This window comes from Populus trichocarpa, chromosome 6, assembly GCF_000002775.5.
Source record: "Populus trichocarpa isolate Nisqually-1 chromosome 6, P.trichocarpa_v4.1, whole genome shotgun sequence".
Taxonomy (NCBI): Eukaryota; Viridiplantae; Streptophyta; class Magnoliopsida; order Malpighiales; family Salicaceae; genus Populus; species Populus trichocarpa.
Window position 1 is genome coordinate 17,860,164 of NC_037290.2, and position 16,214 is coordinate 17,876,377.

General features: G+C 35.7%; 2 protein-coding genes across 32 annotated transcripts in view; one reads left to right on the forward strand and one right to left on the reverse strand.

Annotated features, from left to right (window-relative positions):
* LOC7465998 (diacylglycerol kinase 7) overlaps positions 1-14,633 on the reverse strand; it is a 128,348-nt gene extending 113,715 nt beyond the window's left edge. For 4 of the 31 annotated variants that reach the window (XM_052453895.1, XM_052453896.1, XM_052453893.1 and 1 more), the window contains exons 1-9: positions 13,910-14,630; positions 13,340-13,462; positions 13,080-13,217; positions 12,919-13,004; positions 12,302-12,389; positions 11,261-11,336; positions 10,480-10,562; positions 9,391-9,461; positions 8,548-8,625 (exon numbers count right to left, since the gene is read on the reverse strand). In XM_052453895.1, the coding sequence (XP_052309855.1) occupies positions 8,548-8,625; positions 9,391-9,461; positions 10,480-10,562; positions 11,261-11,336; positions 12,302-12,389; positions 12,919-13,004; positions 13,080-13,217; positions 13,340-13,462; positions 13,910-14,257 (1,091 nt within the window). In that variant the 5' untranslated portion in view covers positions 14,258-14,630. Of the gene's footprint in view, positions 1-6,421; positions 6,800-7,440; positions 7,558-8,085; positions 8,289-8,547; positions 8,626-9,390; positions 9,462-10,479; positions 10,563-11,260; positions 11,337-12,301; positions 12,390-12,918; positions 13,005-13,079; positions 13,218-13,339; positions 13,463-13,909 lie in introns of those variants that run through there. The other 27 variants (XR_008059481.1, XM_052453877.1, XM_052453876.1 and 24 more) reach the window with 16 other exon arrangements.
* On the forward strand, positions 252-5,841 carry LOC18100544 (glutamate receptor 2.8). The gene is made up of 5 exons (XM_052453868.1): positions 252-450; positions 2,556-3,841; positions 3,949-4,261; positions 4,380-4,795; positions 4,991-5,841. Exons 1-5 carry the CDS (start codon positions 267-269, stop codon positions 5,681-5,683), a joined length of 2,892 nt encoding a protein of 963 aa, XP_052309828.1. The 5' UTR covers positions 252-266; the 3' UTR covers positions 5,684-5,841.
* Positions 14,634-16,214: the final 1,581 nt, after the last annotated feature.

Consider the following 16,214-nt stretch of genomic DNA (forward strand, 5'->3'; position numbering starts at 1 on the left):
GTCCCCTGTCAAAAATATTATTTTACTATATTTTTAAATAAAAAAATAAAGATTCACTACCGCGTGAGAAACATTTAAAATTACACAACATGGTCGCGACAAGTACGTCCAAATATGAGCCAGCTAAAATTTGCTAATGGCTCCACAAATATTAAGCATAAGCAGAGTTGCCATCAACAACAATCTTCATGAGAATGGCAAAGCAGAAAAGCTTCTGCTGTTTTCTTTGCTTTCTCTCAGTTATTCTGTGGAGTGAGCAGGTGACAATGGGGAAGGTGATTATACGAGTAGGAGTGGTTCTTGATATGAACTCAGCAGTCGGAAAAACGGCAGAGAACTGCATATCTGCTGCAGCAAACGATTTTTATGCTTGGAATGCTGATTATCGGACTAGAATCTCTCTTGTCACCAGGGATTCCAAAGGGGACGTCGTAACAGCAGCATCTGCAGGTACCACTTCCCTAAATATTCACCCACGAAATCGAATACATGATCACACGACGACAAAGAGGGAAGTGGGCCACTAGCCACTTTTGTCTTGTGTTCTACCTAAAATGCACTGTATATGTAAAGATCATAACAGCAAATTTTCAGATGCTTAATTTATTCATTTTATACTCTCTCTCTCAGTGTGTTTTTAAACCAGATCTTGTGCTTAAAGCACTAGCTAGCAAGAATTGATGGTATTTTTCAATGATTTTTTTTCCTTTTTATTGTTATTTATATATTTTCAATAATCTCATATTTAATATATATTTGATGATGTGATTGATATTGCAATTGAATTTATAAAAAAAAAAATCTAGAATTAATTGTTTTTACATTTTCAATTTTTTTTTTATCGCTATATCAAATAGGGTTTTATGTCTAGTTTATAGGATTTTTTTAGTGCGATTCTACATTTTATTTGATAGTTTACTTATTTTTATTTTAAAAATTTGTGAAGGTTTTGAGATAGTTTGGCGTTCAAGTATTTTATCTGAAAATGAGTAGTAATACAAAATTAACTAAATTCATTGCCTACAACGAGTTTGTTGAGAAAATTCATCAATATATCAAATTCATCATCCACAAATCCTACTTCTCTCTCATTTTGTAATTAAAATAAACTTAATCAACCAACAACATTAAGAATCATTCATATAAATCAACATTAGAATTTTTTATTCGGTATTGGAAATATCGGGATCATAGTACATCTCAAAACTTTCACTATATAATAGAATTATAAAATATTTATTTTTTTTCAAAATAAAAAGATTGAAGAATAAATTATTCTTGAAATACAATAAGATTAAATAGAAAAGTTGAGAGAAATCCTCGCAAAACTAATAGCCTTTATTTTATGACAAAATGATCAACTTTAACACTTTTATTTTAAATTCGACTGTATAGAAATGAAGAGTTAATTATATTTATAGAACTTTGATTTTAGCTCGATAAAATGGTGAATGAGCTTCAAATATGAGGAGATTGAAGACAGGCTGCTCATGCTGTCTCTTTTTGGTTTTTCTCCTGGTGTGCTCCTCTCTTTTTCTCTTACAAAACCCATTGCAGCTTTTTTATATTTAAATGAGAGGCAAACAGACACCATGTCTCTTTTAGTTTTTAGTTTTATTTGGTGTGAGACCCTAACAAATCTCCCGAGGTTTTTTTACCGGCGATCAGCTTGTAAGTTTTAATTTGATAGGCTCTACCAAGCCCGTTTGTCTTTCACAGATATCAAACTTCTCTCACGGGAGAAGGATACATCGCTATTGATATGGATATTTTCAACAATTAAAGACTTCATCTTTGTAATATCTCGAATTCATTAGTATCTAATCTCAATACACTTTGATCAAGAATGAATAAGATGATGCTCACTAAAATAGATTGTACTTCGAATGTCACAGTGCAACAAAAAATTTTCTTGCATTAGGCTAATTTCATATAAGAATTTTTTTATTCATAACAATTATTTGTCTTTTTATTAAGAGCAATGTATCCAACCTCTGTAGTGGATAATTCAATATATTTTTGCAATATTAATTGCTATGAAACTGTCTCCCCTGCAAAAATCATTAAATATCCCAATATAAACTTTTTAAAATCAACATCACCATCCATACATGCATTTGTATATCTATCTAGAATAGATTTATCATTTTCAAAACATAGACTAAAACTAGAAGTGCATTTGAGATATCTAAATATCCATCTTATTTTTTTTTTAACATATCTCTTATGGAGAAATTTGATGTCAGGCAGAAAAGTCAGAATAGCCATGATGGAACTAAAAAACCAAAGTAGCCCACCCAACACAACCTAACTTTGAGAGATTAAGGGTAAAAACAGTGTTATCACTATTAATATCCACATTTAAATTAGTTTGTATCCACAATATCATTCACAGTAAAATTGCCATAACTCTTTTTTAAAAAAAAAATTGAAAAATGTTTTGTTGAATATGCCCACACTTAATATCATGTCATGCTATCGCTAGAAATAAAGTTCATTTTTACAATTTAAAATATATCATATTTTAATTAAAAAACTGACTTTACAAAATGCAGCACTGGATTTAATGAAAAATGAAGAAGTTGAAGCAATCATAGGGCCTCAAAGATCATCAGAAGCCAAGTTTGTGATAGAGCTTGGAAACAAGACACAAGTGCCAATTCTCTCTTTTTCAGCTACTAGTCCTGCTCTCACTCCAGTTCAAAGCAATTACTTTATCCGGACAGCTCAAAGTGATTCCTCTCAAGTGAAAGCCATTGCCAGCATTGTCGAAACTTATGGTTGGAGGGAAATTGTTCTAATCTATGAAGGCACAGAATATGGCATTGCTTTGGTTCCATATTTGCTAAATGCCTTCCACGCGATTGGTACTCGAGTTCCCTATGAAAGTTGCATTCCATCGCCTTCCGATGACACTGAAATCATGAACGAGCTCCACAAAATAAAGAAAATGCAGGAAAGCGTGTTTCTGGTGCACATGACAGCCTCCATGGGATCCAGACTATTCTTACTCGCCGAAAGCGCAGGAATGATGAGTGAAGGGTATGCATGGCTCGTGACAACAGGATTGTCCACCTTATTAGATCCTGTGGACGCAAAAGTAATGGATTCTATGGAAGGTGTATTAGGTGTAAAGCCATATGTACCAAAATCAATAGAACTTGAAGGTTTCAAATCAAGATGGAAAAAGAATTTCAACTCTGAAAACCTCTTTGGTTTATGGGCATATGATACAGTTTGGGCGATAGCAATGGCAGTGGAGAGGGCTGGCATTGTGCATTCTAGTTTCTTAAAACAAAACGCAAGCAACAGGTCAGCTGATCTTGCGGCTTTGGGAATCTCAGAAATGGGGCCAAGACTCCTGAAGTCCATTTTAAACACTACCTTTGATGGCTTGAGCGGAAAGTTCCAGTTGGTTAAGGGTGAGATGGCACCTTTCGCCTTCGAAATATTCAATGTGGTGGGGAGATCAGAGAGGGTTATTGGATATTGGACAGAAAAAGGAGGACTTTCTCAGAGCTTGGATAGCAGTAGTAAAATATCACACTCAAATTCCAAAACCAAACTGAAGCAACCAATTTGGCCAGGAGGCACAATACAACAGCCGAAGAAATTGAGGATTGGGGTTCCAGTGAGAAGCGATTTTAGCGAATTTATAAAAGTCGAATGGGATCAGCAGAGCAATGAGCCTATTGTTTCAGGCTTCTCTGCAGAGGTTTTCCTTGCAGTGCATGATATATTACCATTTCCCCTTCCGTATGAATTCATACCCTTTATGAACGAAAGTAGTAGGAAGAGTGCCGGGACTTACGATGATCTTCTTCGGCAAATCGAACATCAGGTCCGTGTTATGCTACTTAAAATCCATTTTTCTATTCTAATTTGCTGTAGTAAAAAGCTTGAAATTAAGTTCATAAAAAGAGTGACCTTGTCTTGTTTGTCTTTCAGAAATTTGATGCAGTGGTTGGAGATACAACAATAGTGGCTTATCGCTCATCATATGTAGATTTCACCTTGCCTTACTCGGAATCAGGCATAACAATGGTGGTTTTGATGAAACGCGATGAGAGGGATAACATGTGGATTTTCTTGAAGCCACTAAGCCCGAAACTTTGGTTAGTAACTGGACTAGCCTTCTTTGTCACAGGTTTAGTGGTATGGGTGCTCGAACACCGTACAAACACAGAGTTTAGGGGAACACCAGAGCAACAACTGGGCACAGTTATTTGGTTCTCCTTCTCAACACTGGTCTTTGCACATAGTAATTAACTTCTCTAACTTTCGTGTTTTTATCTTCTTTACTTTCTTTTCATAATTGATTACAAGCGCAACTAAAGTATGAGCATGAATCATTAATTTTTCTTTTTTTGCCGTAATAGAGGAGAGGCCAGAGAACAACCTGACAAGATTTGTCTTGATCATATGGATATTTGTGGTACTTATTATATCTCAGAGTTACACTGCTAGCTTAGCCTCAATGCTAACAGTACAGCGGATGCATCCCGCATTTGTTGATGTCACAGAGATCAAGAGGAATAATTACTTTGTTGGACACCCGAAAGATTCTTTTGTGAAAGATTTCCTTAAAAAAGAATTACATTTCAATGACACGATGTTGAGGGAATATAGCACTCCAGAGGAGTATCACGATGCGTTGTCTAGAGGGTCTCATAATGGTGGTGTGGCTGCTATCTTTGATGAAATTCCCTACGTTAGACGCTTCCTTAACGACAAGTACCGCTGCTCTAAATTTCAAATGGTAGGACCAACCTATCAAACCGATGGATTTGGCTTTGTGAGTGACTCTCTCTCTCTCTTTCTGAAGTTGTTAGGTTTTAAGTAAAACTCCATGATTATCAGGCTACTTATAATTAAGGCAAAAGTGATCATTAGCCATTGTTAAGCATGTATATAACTATTACAGAACTTAAGCAGTGAGTAAACTTTCTAATCAGCTCGATCTATTTTCTTCTTCTTTTTTTCATTATAGGCCTTCCCACTTAACTCCCCACTAGTCTCTCATATCTCAAGAGCAATCTTGAATGTCACTGAAGATCATGATAAAATGGAAGCAATTAAGAGTAAAAGCTTTGGTAGGGAAATCACCTGTGAAGATCGAGGAGCTGAAACCTCTTCAGGTGGTCTAAGGTTGTCTAGCTTCGCGGGCCTCTTCCTTATCTCTGGAGTTGCTTCCATATCTTCGCTCCTGATATATATCATCAGGTTCCTTTTCTCAAATTATCCTGCTTCGAACACAAGGCATGAAGAACAATCCATGTGGCTGAGAATTCTTGAGGTAGCAAAGCGTTTTGACCAGAAAGATCCCTCCGTCCATCATCTTAGGCGAGCTGAATCTAGAGTTCACCCTGTCACAGGTCCTGAAAGTATTGGAGCCTCACCTGAGACTAACAACGTGCATGAAATGACTTCCAATGAAGGAGCCGAAGATGTTGGAGAAAATCAAAACCATGACAATCTTACCTCGGGGAATAGTGGTGCAAATTTTATTGCCTCCAATGCAGATACTGTTGCCCCTAACACTCCGGAAAGAAACCGAGCTTCACCTGCTACTGCCTATGTGCATGAAATGACTTCCGATGAAGGAGCCGAAGTTGTTGTTGGGGATCAAAACCGCGGGAATCCTACCTCAGTGAACAGTGGTACAAATACTAATACAATGTAGCCCACGATAACCAGCTGTACATGAATAATGGTGAGCCACCATCCATTCACCAATGCTGATTGAAAGTTAACATATGATGTCCTTGTGGTAAAAATATTATTTTGATGTATTTTTAAGTAAAATACATTTTGAAAAGTAATTTCTACCACTCTTACAAATATCCTATAAGTAACACGAGCTTATGATCTTTTATATATACTTGAAGCGCAAAGCACTTCAAATGCTAGACTTCAATCTTCAGTGATCATAAGTTGATTGTCATTTTGATGGTTAAGGATTGTGATTTTACAATCAACAACACAACAGTAATAGACTAATGGTATGCTTTCTTTGTCATCCTAGTTTGTAGAGAAAGTTGTGGATGTCCAAGCTCCTTGCAAACAGAGAAATCATAAAATGCAACTTTGGTTACCTGTTTAATGGCAGAATTTTGAAATTGGATTTGGGCGCTTCGACGTAGGAGAGCTCTCCTGGTAGATGCGCTGAATATCCTTCCTTGAAAATTTAAGGCTAAGCCTGTAGAATTGTCCTCTGAAGGTGCATTTTCTGTCGCTGTGCATAACTTATCAGTGACAAGTTATCCTGTTTTTTTAGTGTAGTGGTGGTTCAATAATCATCAACTTTTCTATATCTAGATGGAATCCTATCAGGAGCTCTACCTTTGTAGGTACAAACACGACATTGTCCTGCACATCAAGCTATAGCCCTATCACAAGCATGTTAGATGGAAGTAAATAATTTCAAGTAGAATTTGACTGAGTTGCTGAGCAACTTGATGATTTAGATGTCGTTGCAGGTCTTACAATGGCATGCAAATTTACAGCAAATGTACTAGCACTGTTATCCATAAATAAAAGTACAAATTTACACCACGTTTGCCAGTGATTTCAGCCCTGAGGAAATGCCACCTCCTTCAAGGATACAAACCTAAATCAAAGCAACCCAATACGCCTATTCTCATAATCCATTAACCATGAGAGATTGAAAAGGCACCCTCTTAATTTCCACAAATGTTGAGTATTCCTTGCTCATGGGCTGCTTCCAAGGTTCGCCGTCCATCTGCATATATGAATCTTTCCATTCTCCACTCCTTACTTCCAATCGTATTGCTGCAGCCTGAAAGATACCAATAAAACTTGTGAACAAGAAAGCATTACTTCAAGAGAATGGGGTTCAACCGTCAAAAGCAACACAATGCCAGCCTACGTCCTCTTTCCATTCATTCAGCATTTAAGAACTTCGATTTACGTAATTATCAACTGTGAACTAGGATTAAGAAATGGATGTTTGGATTTGGATAAACCTGCTTCTAACATTGAATTATAGTTGATAAATCTCTAACCAAATTATAAATTCCATCCATCAAAATGTTAAACCAAAATATTGTATAACAATACACTTCATACAAAAGTAATGCCCAAAATTCATGTGCACACACATACACATGCATGCCAAAACACAATGAAATTTTCAAAATATATAGATTCTTGCTCAACAATATTTTATATTCAGTCTCTCAGATGACTGCAACACAATTTCTTTAGAGTTTATGATGATGTACTAATTTCTTTGATAAGATCCAACTGCCAGATCAAATACGCAAAAGAAAGATCCAAGGATCATATACTATGAAGCTCCAAAGCAACATAATGTTATCCCCCTTATGTCCCAAAAAAGATTTTGTGTAGTTTTCTAATATGCAAGGGATTACCATGACAAACTTAAGCAATTTTAAAGTTTCAGAAAGACTGCATTACCTGGGCTATGTGTTTGGCGGAGATGAGTTCAACCATGACGAATGACGCATGCCATCCATGCTTTAAGCCAAAAATCTCTAGGAGACCATCATCAACATGGGCCTCAACAAAACCTTTCTGAAAAAGAAACAATGAAATTTATATAAATGATAAATCATTCTTAGGAATCAGAAAAGTAAGCAAGCATAATTTAACCAAGCATGAGAATAAGTTTCAATTTACCTTAAGGTTATGTTTGGTTTGGAGTGACGGGGTTTAAATATTACAAGGGTTGTATGATTATAGTTGTTTGTTGTAAACAACTAGAGAGGAGGAATTATTAAGGGGTTATAAATTACTTCTCACAAGGTGCAAATTAGGGGGTAAATTTTAACCTGCGAGAGGAAGGGAAAGGATTTTCAGGGGGGGCAAAACTTCTCTCCTTTTTTTTTCTCTTCCACAAACTTGAAACCTATTTTTTCCTCTTTTAGTCACCCCTTGTTAGTGGAATCTTCTAAAATACATTCTTTAATATTTAATTCTAACTGGCCCCATTAACACATTACCTTTTCTAACCTCTCACCAAACGATGTTAATAACTTACTTTTACACCCACATCCGCAGCCTTAAGAATTACTCTTGTAATTATTATCACCATTTTCTAACCTTGTACCAAACCCAACCTAAGCCATAGAATCACAGCTATCACATGGAGATGGATACTCAACAGAGCAAAATTGACTGGTGTTAAAAATAGACTCGGAGGACAGATGTGTGATACCTTTTCCAAATACTGTCGTTTAGGACTACCCCATGGATTTCTTCCACTCCCATAATTGTGAAGATTTAAAGCAACAATCGCTCTTACACTAGAACAAAGAACGCACATGTATAAATTAATTATGAAAAAAATAGCAACATGAAGGATTAAAAAAAACAGTGCTACATGTTTGAATATCTCTAGCAATAGAAACAAAAGAAATATTTGGGTCAGATAAAACACTTTAACGGGTTTATGGAATTAAATAGATAGTTATGGGTGGCTAATACAGAAGAGGTAGTGCTCATATGCATCTCGTTACTTAAATCATTAAAGTATCTCAACAGAAATCACATCAATCCCACTACCTTTTAGGAACAGGTATCTGCTCCCATTCTGTGCAATTAACTTTTTTAACATGCATCCTGAGGATATTCTTGAGTCCCCTGCAGCCAATAAATGTTATACCAGTATATAAATCAAGGCAAAATATTGTCATCGAATACTGTAGTGAAACATTAACAGTGCAAAAAGAAAATTCCAGGAAAAATGAATAAATAATAAAGAAAACAAAATTAGATACAGTTGAAAATATTTGATAAAACAATCATAAGAAGAAACGGTTTCAAATATCCAAACAAAAGCCGTTTCAGCAACTACGATTAAAAAAACTTGTTGACACAAATTTCCAAGGAAACTGCAGCGAGGTGACTACAAGTGGTTGCAAATAACAAATGTACAAATTTAACAATAAAAGGAAAATTACTGATAAGGTTAGGATCGTACGAGACTTAGAAACAGTGGCTAAATGTTGCAAAAGAACATTTTACAGTGAAGAAAAAAGTAACTCGGAATACCCTTAAGCTAGCAAACAAAATAAATAATTTAAAGAAACAAAAAAATACTATCCATCACCACAACAAATGGAATCATAATGCCAGTTAAAAAGGTCATTGCCCAGTTGTAGTCCCATCCAAGTGGGATTCTGGGTGTTAGAATTTGGAGACAATCCTACCCTTCAGCATTGTTTCATGAAGCTCTCTCAAGACTCAAACTTGCACCTATGAGGTTGCAAGCCAAAAACTTCTACACTACAATAAGCAATGGATCCAAAAATTATCCTAGTCACTGAGTATTAGAACAGCAAAGACAAACAAAAGATGTTCAAATCAAATGGTATAAAACCAATTTTAGTTTCACATATATCTAACCTCAAACTTGGATCACTTGTGCAAGGTGTGACAAACCAACCCTGAGTGCAAGAGTATCCAGAGTAGATCAACTGCGGCAACAGATCAAACACAGTATGGTATCAATGTTACCAAAAACAATTGAATCCTTGACTATGATTTAACAGTTCAAGAAAACATGATGCCAGGTAAAATTGTGCTCATCAACATGCTGAAAAAACATCTGTTTCACTAATCACAATGGAAATAATGGGAAAGGTTACGCACCCTTTCTGGCTCAGCTATATTGATTGGTGTAGTGCTTCAACTTCTAACTCCTAATTAGCGCTACTTTAGCCACCAAATAAGAAACAACAAAGCTCCTAAAAACTACTAAACCTTGAATAATCATATAAACTAAGCAACCAAGTATTATCCTAGAGGTCTTTCTTCATTCTCCATCATCAACTCGTGAGAGTTTTGCGCTACAAATAACAGATCATGCAAAATAAAGATGACAACATGAACAGCTAAATAAACAACAAAACTAGATGACCTTTCTACAGCTTCTGTGAAATTCAACAAAAGAAAGAAACATACAACCTTTATGCTGCTGCTGAATCTTTATTTCTTAAAAGTTTCATGTCTCTATTGCAAATCATCAAATTCACAGATCCAAAATTCAAGAAAATTAGATGTGTTCAGAATAAATAAATAATTAATTAGATTTAGATAGATGTTATTTGACCTCGATATTTATTTCTTCTCAAGTTTTTCAATTTTTTGCAATTTAAAAATAACAGTTTTGTACCAGCAATTTTACAGTATGGTACCAATGTGTTGAGAACAGAGCTTTAGCAACTTACGAAAATGATATATCGCTTTTCCCACCATCATCCTAATTTAATACTCCCTCTAACCACCATATTGTCAAGGTTTCCAATTTGGTTTGTCCCGAAATACAAGTACAATCAAAGAATTCTATTCTTTATTTTTTCAGCTTTTCTATTATGCCCCTTGTTACGAACTAAGCTCCCATCAATCCTACTAAGAGTCCAGTTAATGGTGTATTTCCAAGGAAATTAACATATACAAATTCATATATAAAGAAATATGAAGATTAGGTCAAACCTTGTTTGAAAGAGGACCTTGTGCAAGGTTAGGTTTTTCATTGCGTAGGTGATGGAAGCCATAGGCAACCCGAGCATCCATTCCTGTGCAAACAAACAATAAACTTAGAAGCAACCTAAAGAGTAAAACAGGATACAAATATTCATCACAAGCTAAAACCTGCAAGGTTGTCATTTGGAACAAAATTTTTAATGTCATTAAGCAAGTCTTTGCAAATGAAGTTTTACATCTTTCTTTCTTAAATGCCATAGGATTCTTGTCTGAGTTAATTAGCGAAATTGAGTTCAACATGCACCGCCTAGTTCAGATGGGGAGTTAATCGTTGTGTTAAGCCTTCTGTCTAGTGAACAAACAATTATAAAGTACAAACCAATGAGATAACATGTTGAAGAACCAATGGGCACAAAAAGGAAGCAAATGAAAGAATCAATCCAGAAGAACCAATGGAATGAGAAAACACCCCATTTGATGGATTAAAAAAATACAAAAGAAAAGAAAACAAACAAAGAAAAAAAAAATCATTTCGCAGTCAAAAAAGACAATTTTCAACTTTCAAGTAGTTCAATTCTTACACAGAAAATACTTGGAATCATTATGGACAAGTGAGCACAATGAAACAAAGTAACAGATTCTTTGGAATGAAACATTCTTGTTTAAGTTCATCAGTTGAAACACTCGTCAAGACAAAAAGTTGAACTCAAACAACATTATAAATCTCTAAAACCAAGTTAAGACCATATGTGCACAACTTTAACGGCCATTCTAGAACATATTGACATACCTATGCTGAAGTAATTATAAAACACTCCCTCGTAGCAGTTCACTTTCTCAGGCAACTCCCCCTCAATTGTTAAACCCTGCACTCGAAAGAAAATTACAATTACAACCGTTCAGCTACCAGATTTGTACCAATATATCAGCAAATAAACATCACAGGATTAAACTATCAAAGTAACTGACTTTCAATTTACAATGAAATGAGATCTATAAATCATCTTATTGGCAAATGCCCCCCCCCCCCCCCAACAAAGACATGTATTTGGTTTTTTACATCCATGGATCCCTGCCCCTTTATCTCTGTATGCGTGTGGGTGGGAGTGGAGGAGGGATCAGTGTATTCGTTTACAGATGAGACAGAACAGAAATTCTAGAAGTATCTTGACAAGAAAACATTATGACCGTAGATCAAGCAGCACATGATGACAGTACGATTCATTCAGACAAAAGAAAGGCTCTAAATTATCTATGTTAAATAAAGGTTGAAGCCAACACTTAAAAGTTATTTCCAATCATATTACTTGATCCCAAATATAAAATTTCATTCTTTCCAAGAGTCATGTGCATTCAGAAACTCAAATATCATTGTTCATATTCCTCACGTTGCATGGAAGGTGATTAGGCTTGTGATTATAAATCCTTCTCTCTATACGGTTAGCTAGCATGGGTCTGCAGGGTAAGCTAACTCACCCAAGGGTCATCCTAGTCTTTGAGAATTATAATAACTTCATAAAACTGACAGTATCATGAAATGCACAGGGAGCATGAAGCAGATCATGGCAACCACGAATAAGACTAATTGCAGACAATCCAAATAGCTTGCAATGCATAAAAAGGGAAAATCAATCCATCAAGAATCCACCCCTTCCCCCGCAAAATAATAAAAATAATAATAATAAGCACCACCAGAAAAAAAAGCTATTGAATATGGACTTTGTCCTAATTTGCACTTTCTACACTGACATTACCCTTCAACAGCCAAAAATAAGCACACTTTAGCAGCCAAATGACAAACAGTGTAATTTAAAGCAGCAGGGTCCAGTACCTGATCAAGAGAACACTCCTCTGTAGGTTTCAGGGAATGGGGTGGATCCACCACTTTTCCACTCGGCATTGACACTAGAAGATGCCAACTGCATCATCAAAAAGGTAATGTTTAACATAAGTGCTTGTTATGTCAAAAAGCCATAATCAAACCACACCTATAACCAAACAAGACTTCTTTCAGAAGTACAAGATTTATGAGCACAAGATGATGCAAGTTGCAAAGAAGTGCACAAGAGGAATCCTCAAGGGCACAAAGGCATGGCAGAAACAGAAAACCAGAAAAAAAAAATGCCAAGATACAATGTCTACATAGATAAAATAAAAGCTATCTGCAAAAACCAAGTGCTAAGCAGTGGCACGTCGGAGAAAACATCAACTGCAAGATTAATGCACGAGGAGATATCTACTCACTAAAAAATGACCACAATTGTCACTTCGTTATGAAATCCACAAGAATAAGGGTTTCTTTTAAAGATGAACAAGGCTTCAAGCAGCTATAAATATTGCCAGCTGTCAAGAAATTTTCAACTTCTAGACAATATGAAAAGAATAACAAAGGAAATACATTTTATCGTGATAACATAGGAGCAGCTTGCATCATAAGAGAATGCTTACCTATCTAAATGGCACACTGGACCTGTAATGGCCTTGAGAAGAGATTTTTTGACAGCTGATTTCCAGGCAAAAGGAAATGCACCACCCTGAAAAAAAATCATTCAAGACCACAGCTTAATAATGCAAGATTAAAGTCAGTAAACTGTAAAAGAAAACCTTACCCAACCAAAACTCCTTGACAGGTCATTTCCAGTACCAAGAGGAATGACCGCTACTGGAGGAACTGGCTTCCTATCCTGTGTGTGAAGCTCTGTGAGACTTCCTAACACCCAACCAACCGTACCATCACCTCCCGCAACCTGTCCACTCATCCAAAAATTTCTCAAAGCGTTCACAAACAAGAAATGGCATCATCAACACGATCATTCATATACCGATCAAGAAAAGGTGCATTTATTTCAAAATACCATGCAAAACATACCATAATTCTCAACTTGTCACGAGTGTCTTTGGCACAATAATCACCGAGGTCAGCCAACTTCTCTAAACAAACCAAACCATAGTCGACAAATTCACGGGGATTCACATCGCTTAGGTCAAAAACCTGCATTAGAAATCATTTCTTCTTCAAAACGCCAACTCTCTATGACCATATTAACAAAATCTAGTAAAGCAACCTGCTAATAATTGATTATCCAGTCTTTCTTTAATTTCTATTCAGCTTGGCATAAACCCAAGTTTAAGCCGATCTTTTACTGCCCCATTAACATGAAAACTTTCAGAAATAAAACTAAAACTAACTACAATTATTAAAACAAAACAAAAATCCCACACAAAACAATCTATTATAATTACAAGTTTTTAGTTTTTAATTATCCATTCTTAAGCTAATTTTGTACTCCTCAATACAAACAAATAATAGCACTGATAATAATTTCTTTTCGATGACAAATCCAAACCACCAAAAAAAAACGACACAAACTAGCACAGAAAACGACAAGCTGAGGAAAAGAAGCGGGTAAAAAGAAAGAAAGAAAAGACAACGCAGAACCTGCTCCTCTCCCATTAATTGTTGAAGCCTCTCTTTAAGTTCAGGCCCATGCCTACCACCACTTTTGGAATTCACAAACACCACCATAGGCCCGTCCGGCGCCGCCTCACGACCACCACCACTTCCTTCTTGACAACGGTCAACAGCGGCATTAACATCCTTTGACCTGATTGAGTCTCGAATTGCGTGACGCAGATATTTAGGTATCGACAGTTTCCTCTGTAAATCCTCTTTGTTTATTCGGAAGACCGATAACCCACACACTCGACTTGATTGAATTACTGATGATCTCGAAGCGACTATCTTCCCCGCCGATTCTTCCGACGTTGACGCCGTCGACGAGTCCATTATTCACAACAAAAAGCACCTCTCCCTGTATCACTGTCAGTGTTACAAAACAGTGAGCTTCGGAGATTTAAAAAGGGAGGAGGGATGATAAGGGCGGAGACAGTTAACAGTTAGATTTGATGGTGGCGCTGACTCAGCTAGGACGTTGTCCTTCTTGTTATTCTTTACAAACTTGCTTGTTAAATGATAAATAACGAGGTATACATAGGTTTCAAGCAGTGAAATGTAAAGGATGAAGCTTTATGATTTTGCCGAACTATCAAAATCATCGACTAACCAGCTAGCAACCGTACAATTTCAATTCCCACCTACTTCTTATTTCAATTGAGCGCCTATCATAAAGAACGACAGACAAAAAATCTAGTCCCATAATGATTTCCGGCCCCTTTTACACCACTCACTTATAATCTAGGTGAGTTGAGCGATAAAAATCTAATCAATTGACTCGTATTAGTCCTGATTACCCTCGTTTTTTTTGTGGCAGGTACACCCCTGGTAGGGGCCACACATTGCACTTGTAATGTTTTTTTTTCATGGATTCAATGCTTGATTTTATTTTGGGGATTTACAAGATGTATGGGTCGGCAGCTGGGACTTGAAGAAGGTAGCTGAGATTTAGCTTCTTTTTCATTCAGGTTATTAGATTGGATCCAGCAATAAATGATGTGCTTCAAGTTGTTAGCAGGAGCACATTTGCAAGACAGACTACAATGGCATATTGATTTTTAACTTTAATTTTTATTTAAAGGAGTTTTAAAATAATAATAATAACAATTTTTACTTTTATATTAACCTTGATCAACACGGGTTGATACTCTTGATCCGTGACCCGGCTTTTGTCTCGAGTTAACTCTCGAATCAAGTTTTAAAACTATGATAATAACAACTTTTATTTTATAGTGACCCTCTTAACATGTGATCGCCTTATCCCGGACTAACCATCGAGTTGAATTTTAAAATTATGATAATGATTATTTTTGTCTTTATATTGACCCGGGTCAATGGTAAACCTCATGCGAACTCGAGCTTTGTCTCTGATCAACTCTGGAATTAGGTTTTAAAATTATAGTAATAACCACTCTTATTCTTACACTGACTTGGGTTAACCTGGATCAACCCGACCTGTGACCCAAGTTTTGCCTCGGATTAACCCTCGAGTTCGGTTTTAAAAATATAATAATAACTATTTTTATTCTTACATGTATTAGTTGGATAATTTTGAAATTGAGAGTTTTTTACAAGGATATTTTAGATAATAAAAAAATAATAAATATTGTTTATAGAAACATGTCCTCGATGTATCTCCTGTTTTGAAAGTATAGAAATTAACTTTAAAATAATCTCATAAACAAATTTATTTTATATATCTTTCTCTATTTTTTTCAACCAAATATATTTATGTTTTCACTATCTCGGTCTTTTTTATTACATGACAGTAATCAAACACTATTTTACTTTTAATTATAAAACATAAATAATTTTATTTACTAAACTTTCAATACTCGATACTTATTGGAAGTTCAATTGTGATAATTTATTTTACTCAATTTATTGGAATCTTTCTTTATAATATGGTGAAGAAAATGGAAAATTTCACCATTATCCATTATGGTCATTTCCGTAGATGAGCACGCACGTGGTCGTATCTCAGCCGACATAGATGACCAGGTTCTCTCATGCACGTGTTACGCGCTGGATTCTTATCCCTTCGCCAGAGCAATACCAGCTTATACTGAAAATGTACAATTGTACATTGCTGGAACACAACACTGTTGTAAAGTCCGGACATGCCCTGCGAATTGATTTAGTACTCTGACTGCATGGCCTGCAATGGTTTAGGTTGAAAATAAATAGTAGTAGGAAAAAACTTGGTTGAATTACGTTAAAAATCTTGATTAATCCGAGTTTAATCCAGTTAAAACTTAATTTTTAATTTATTAATTTTTTAAAAAAATTG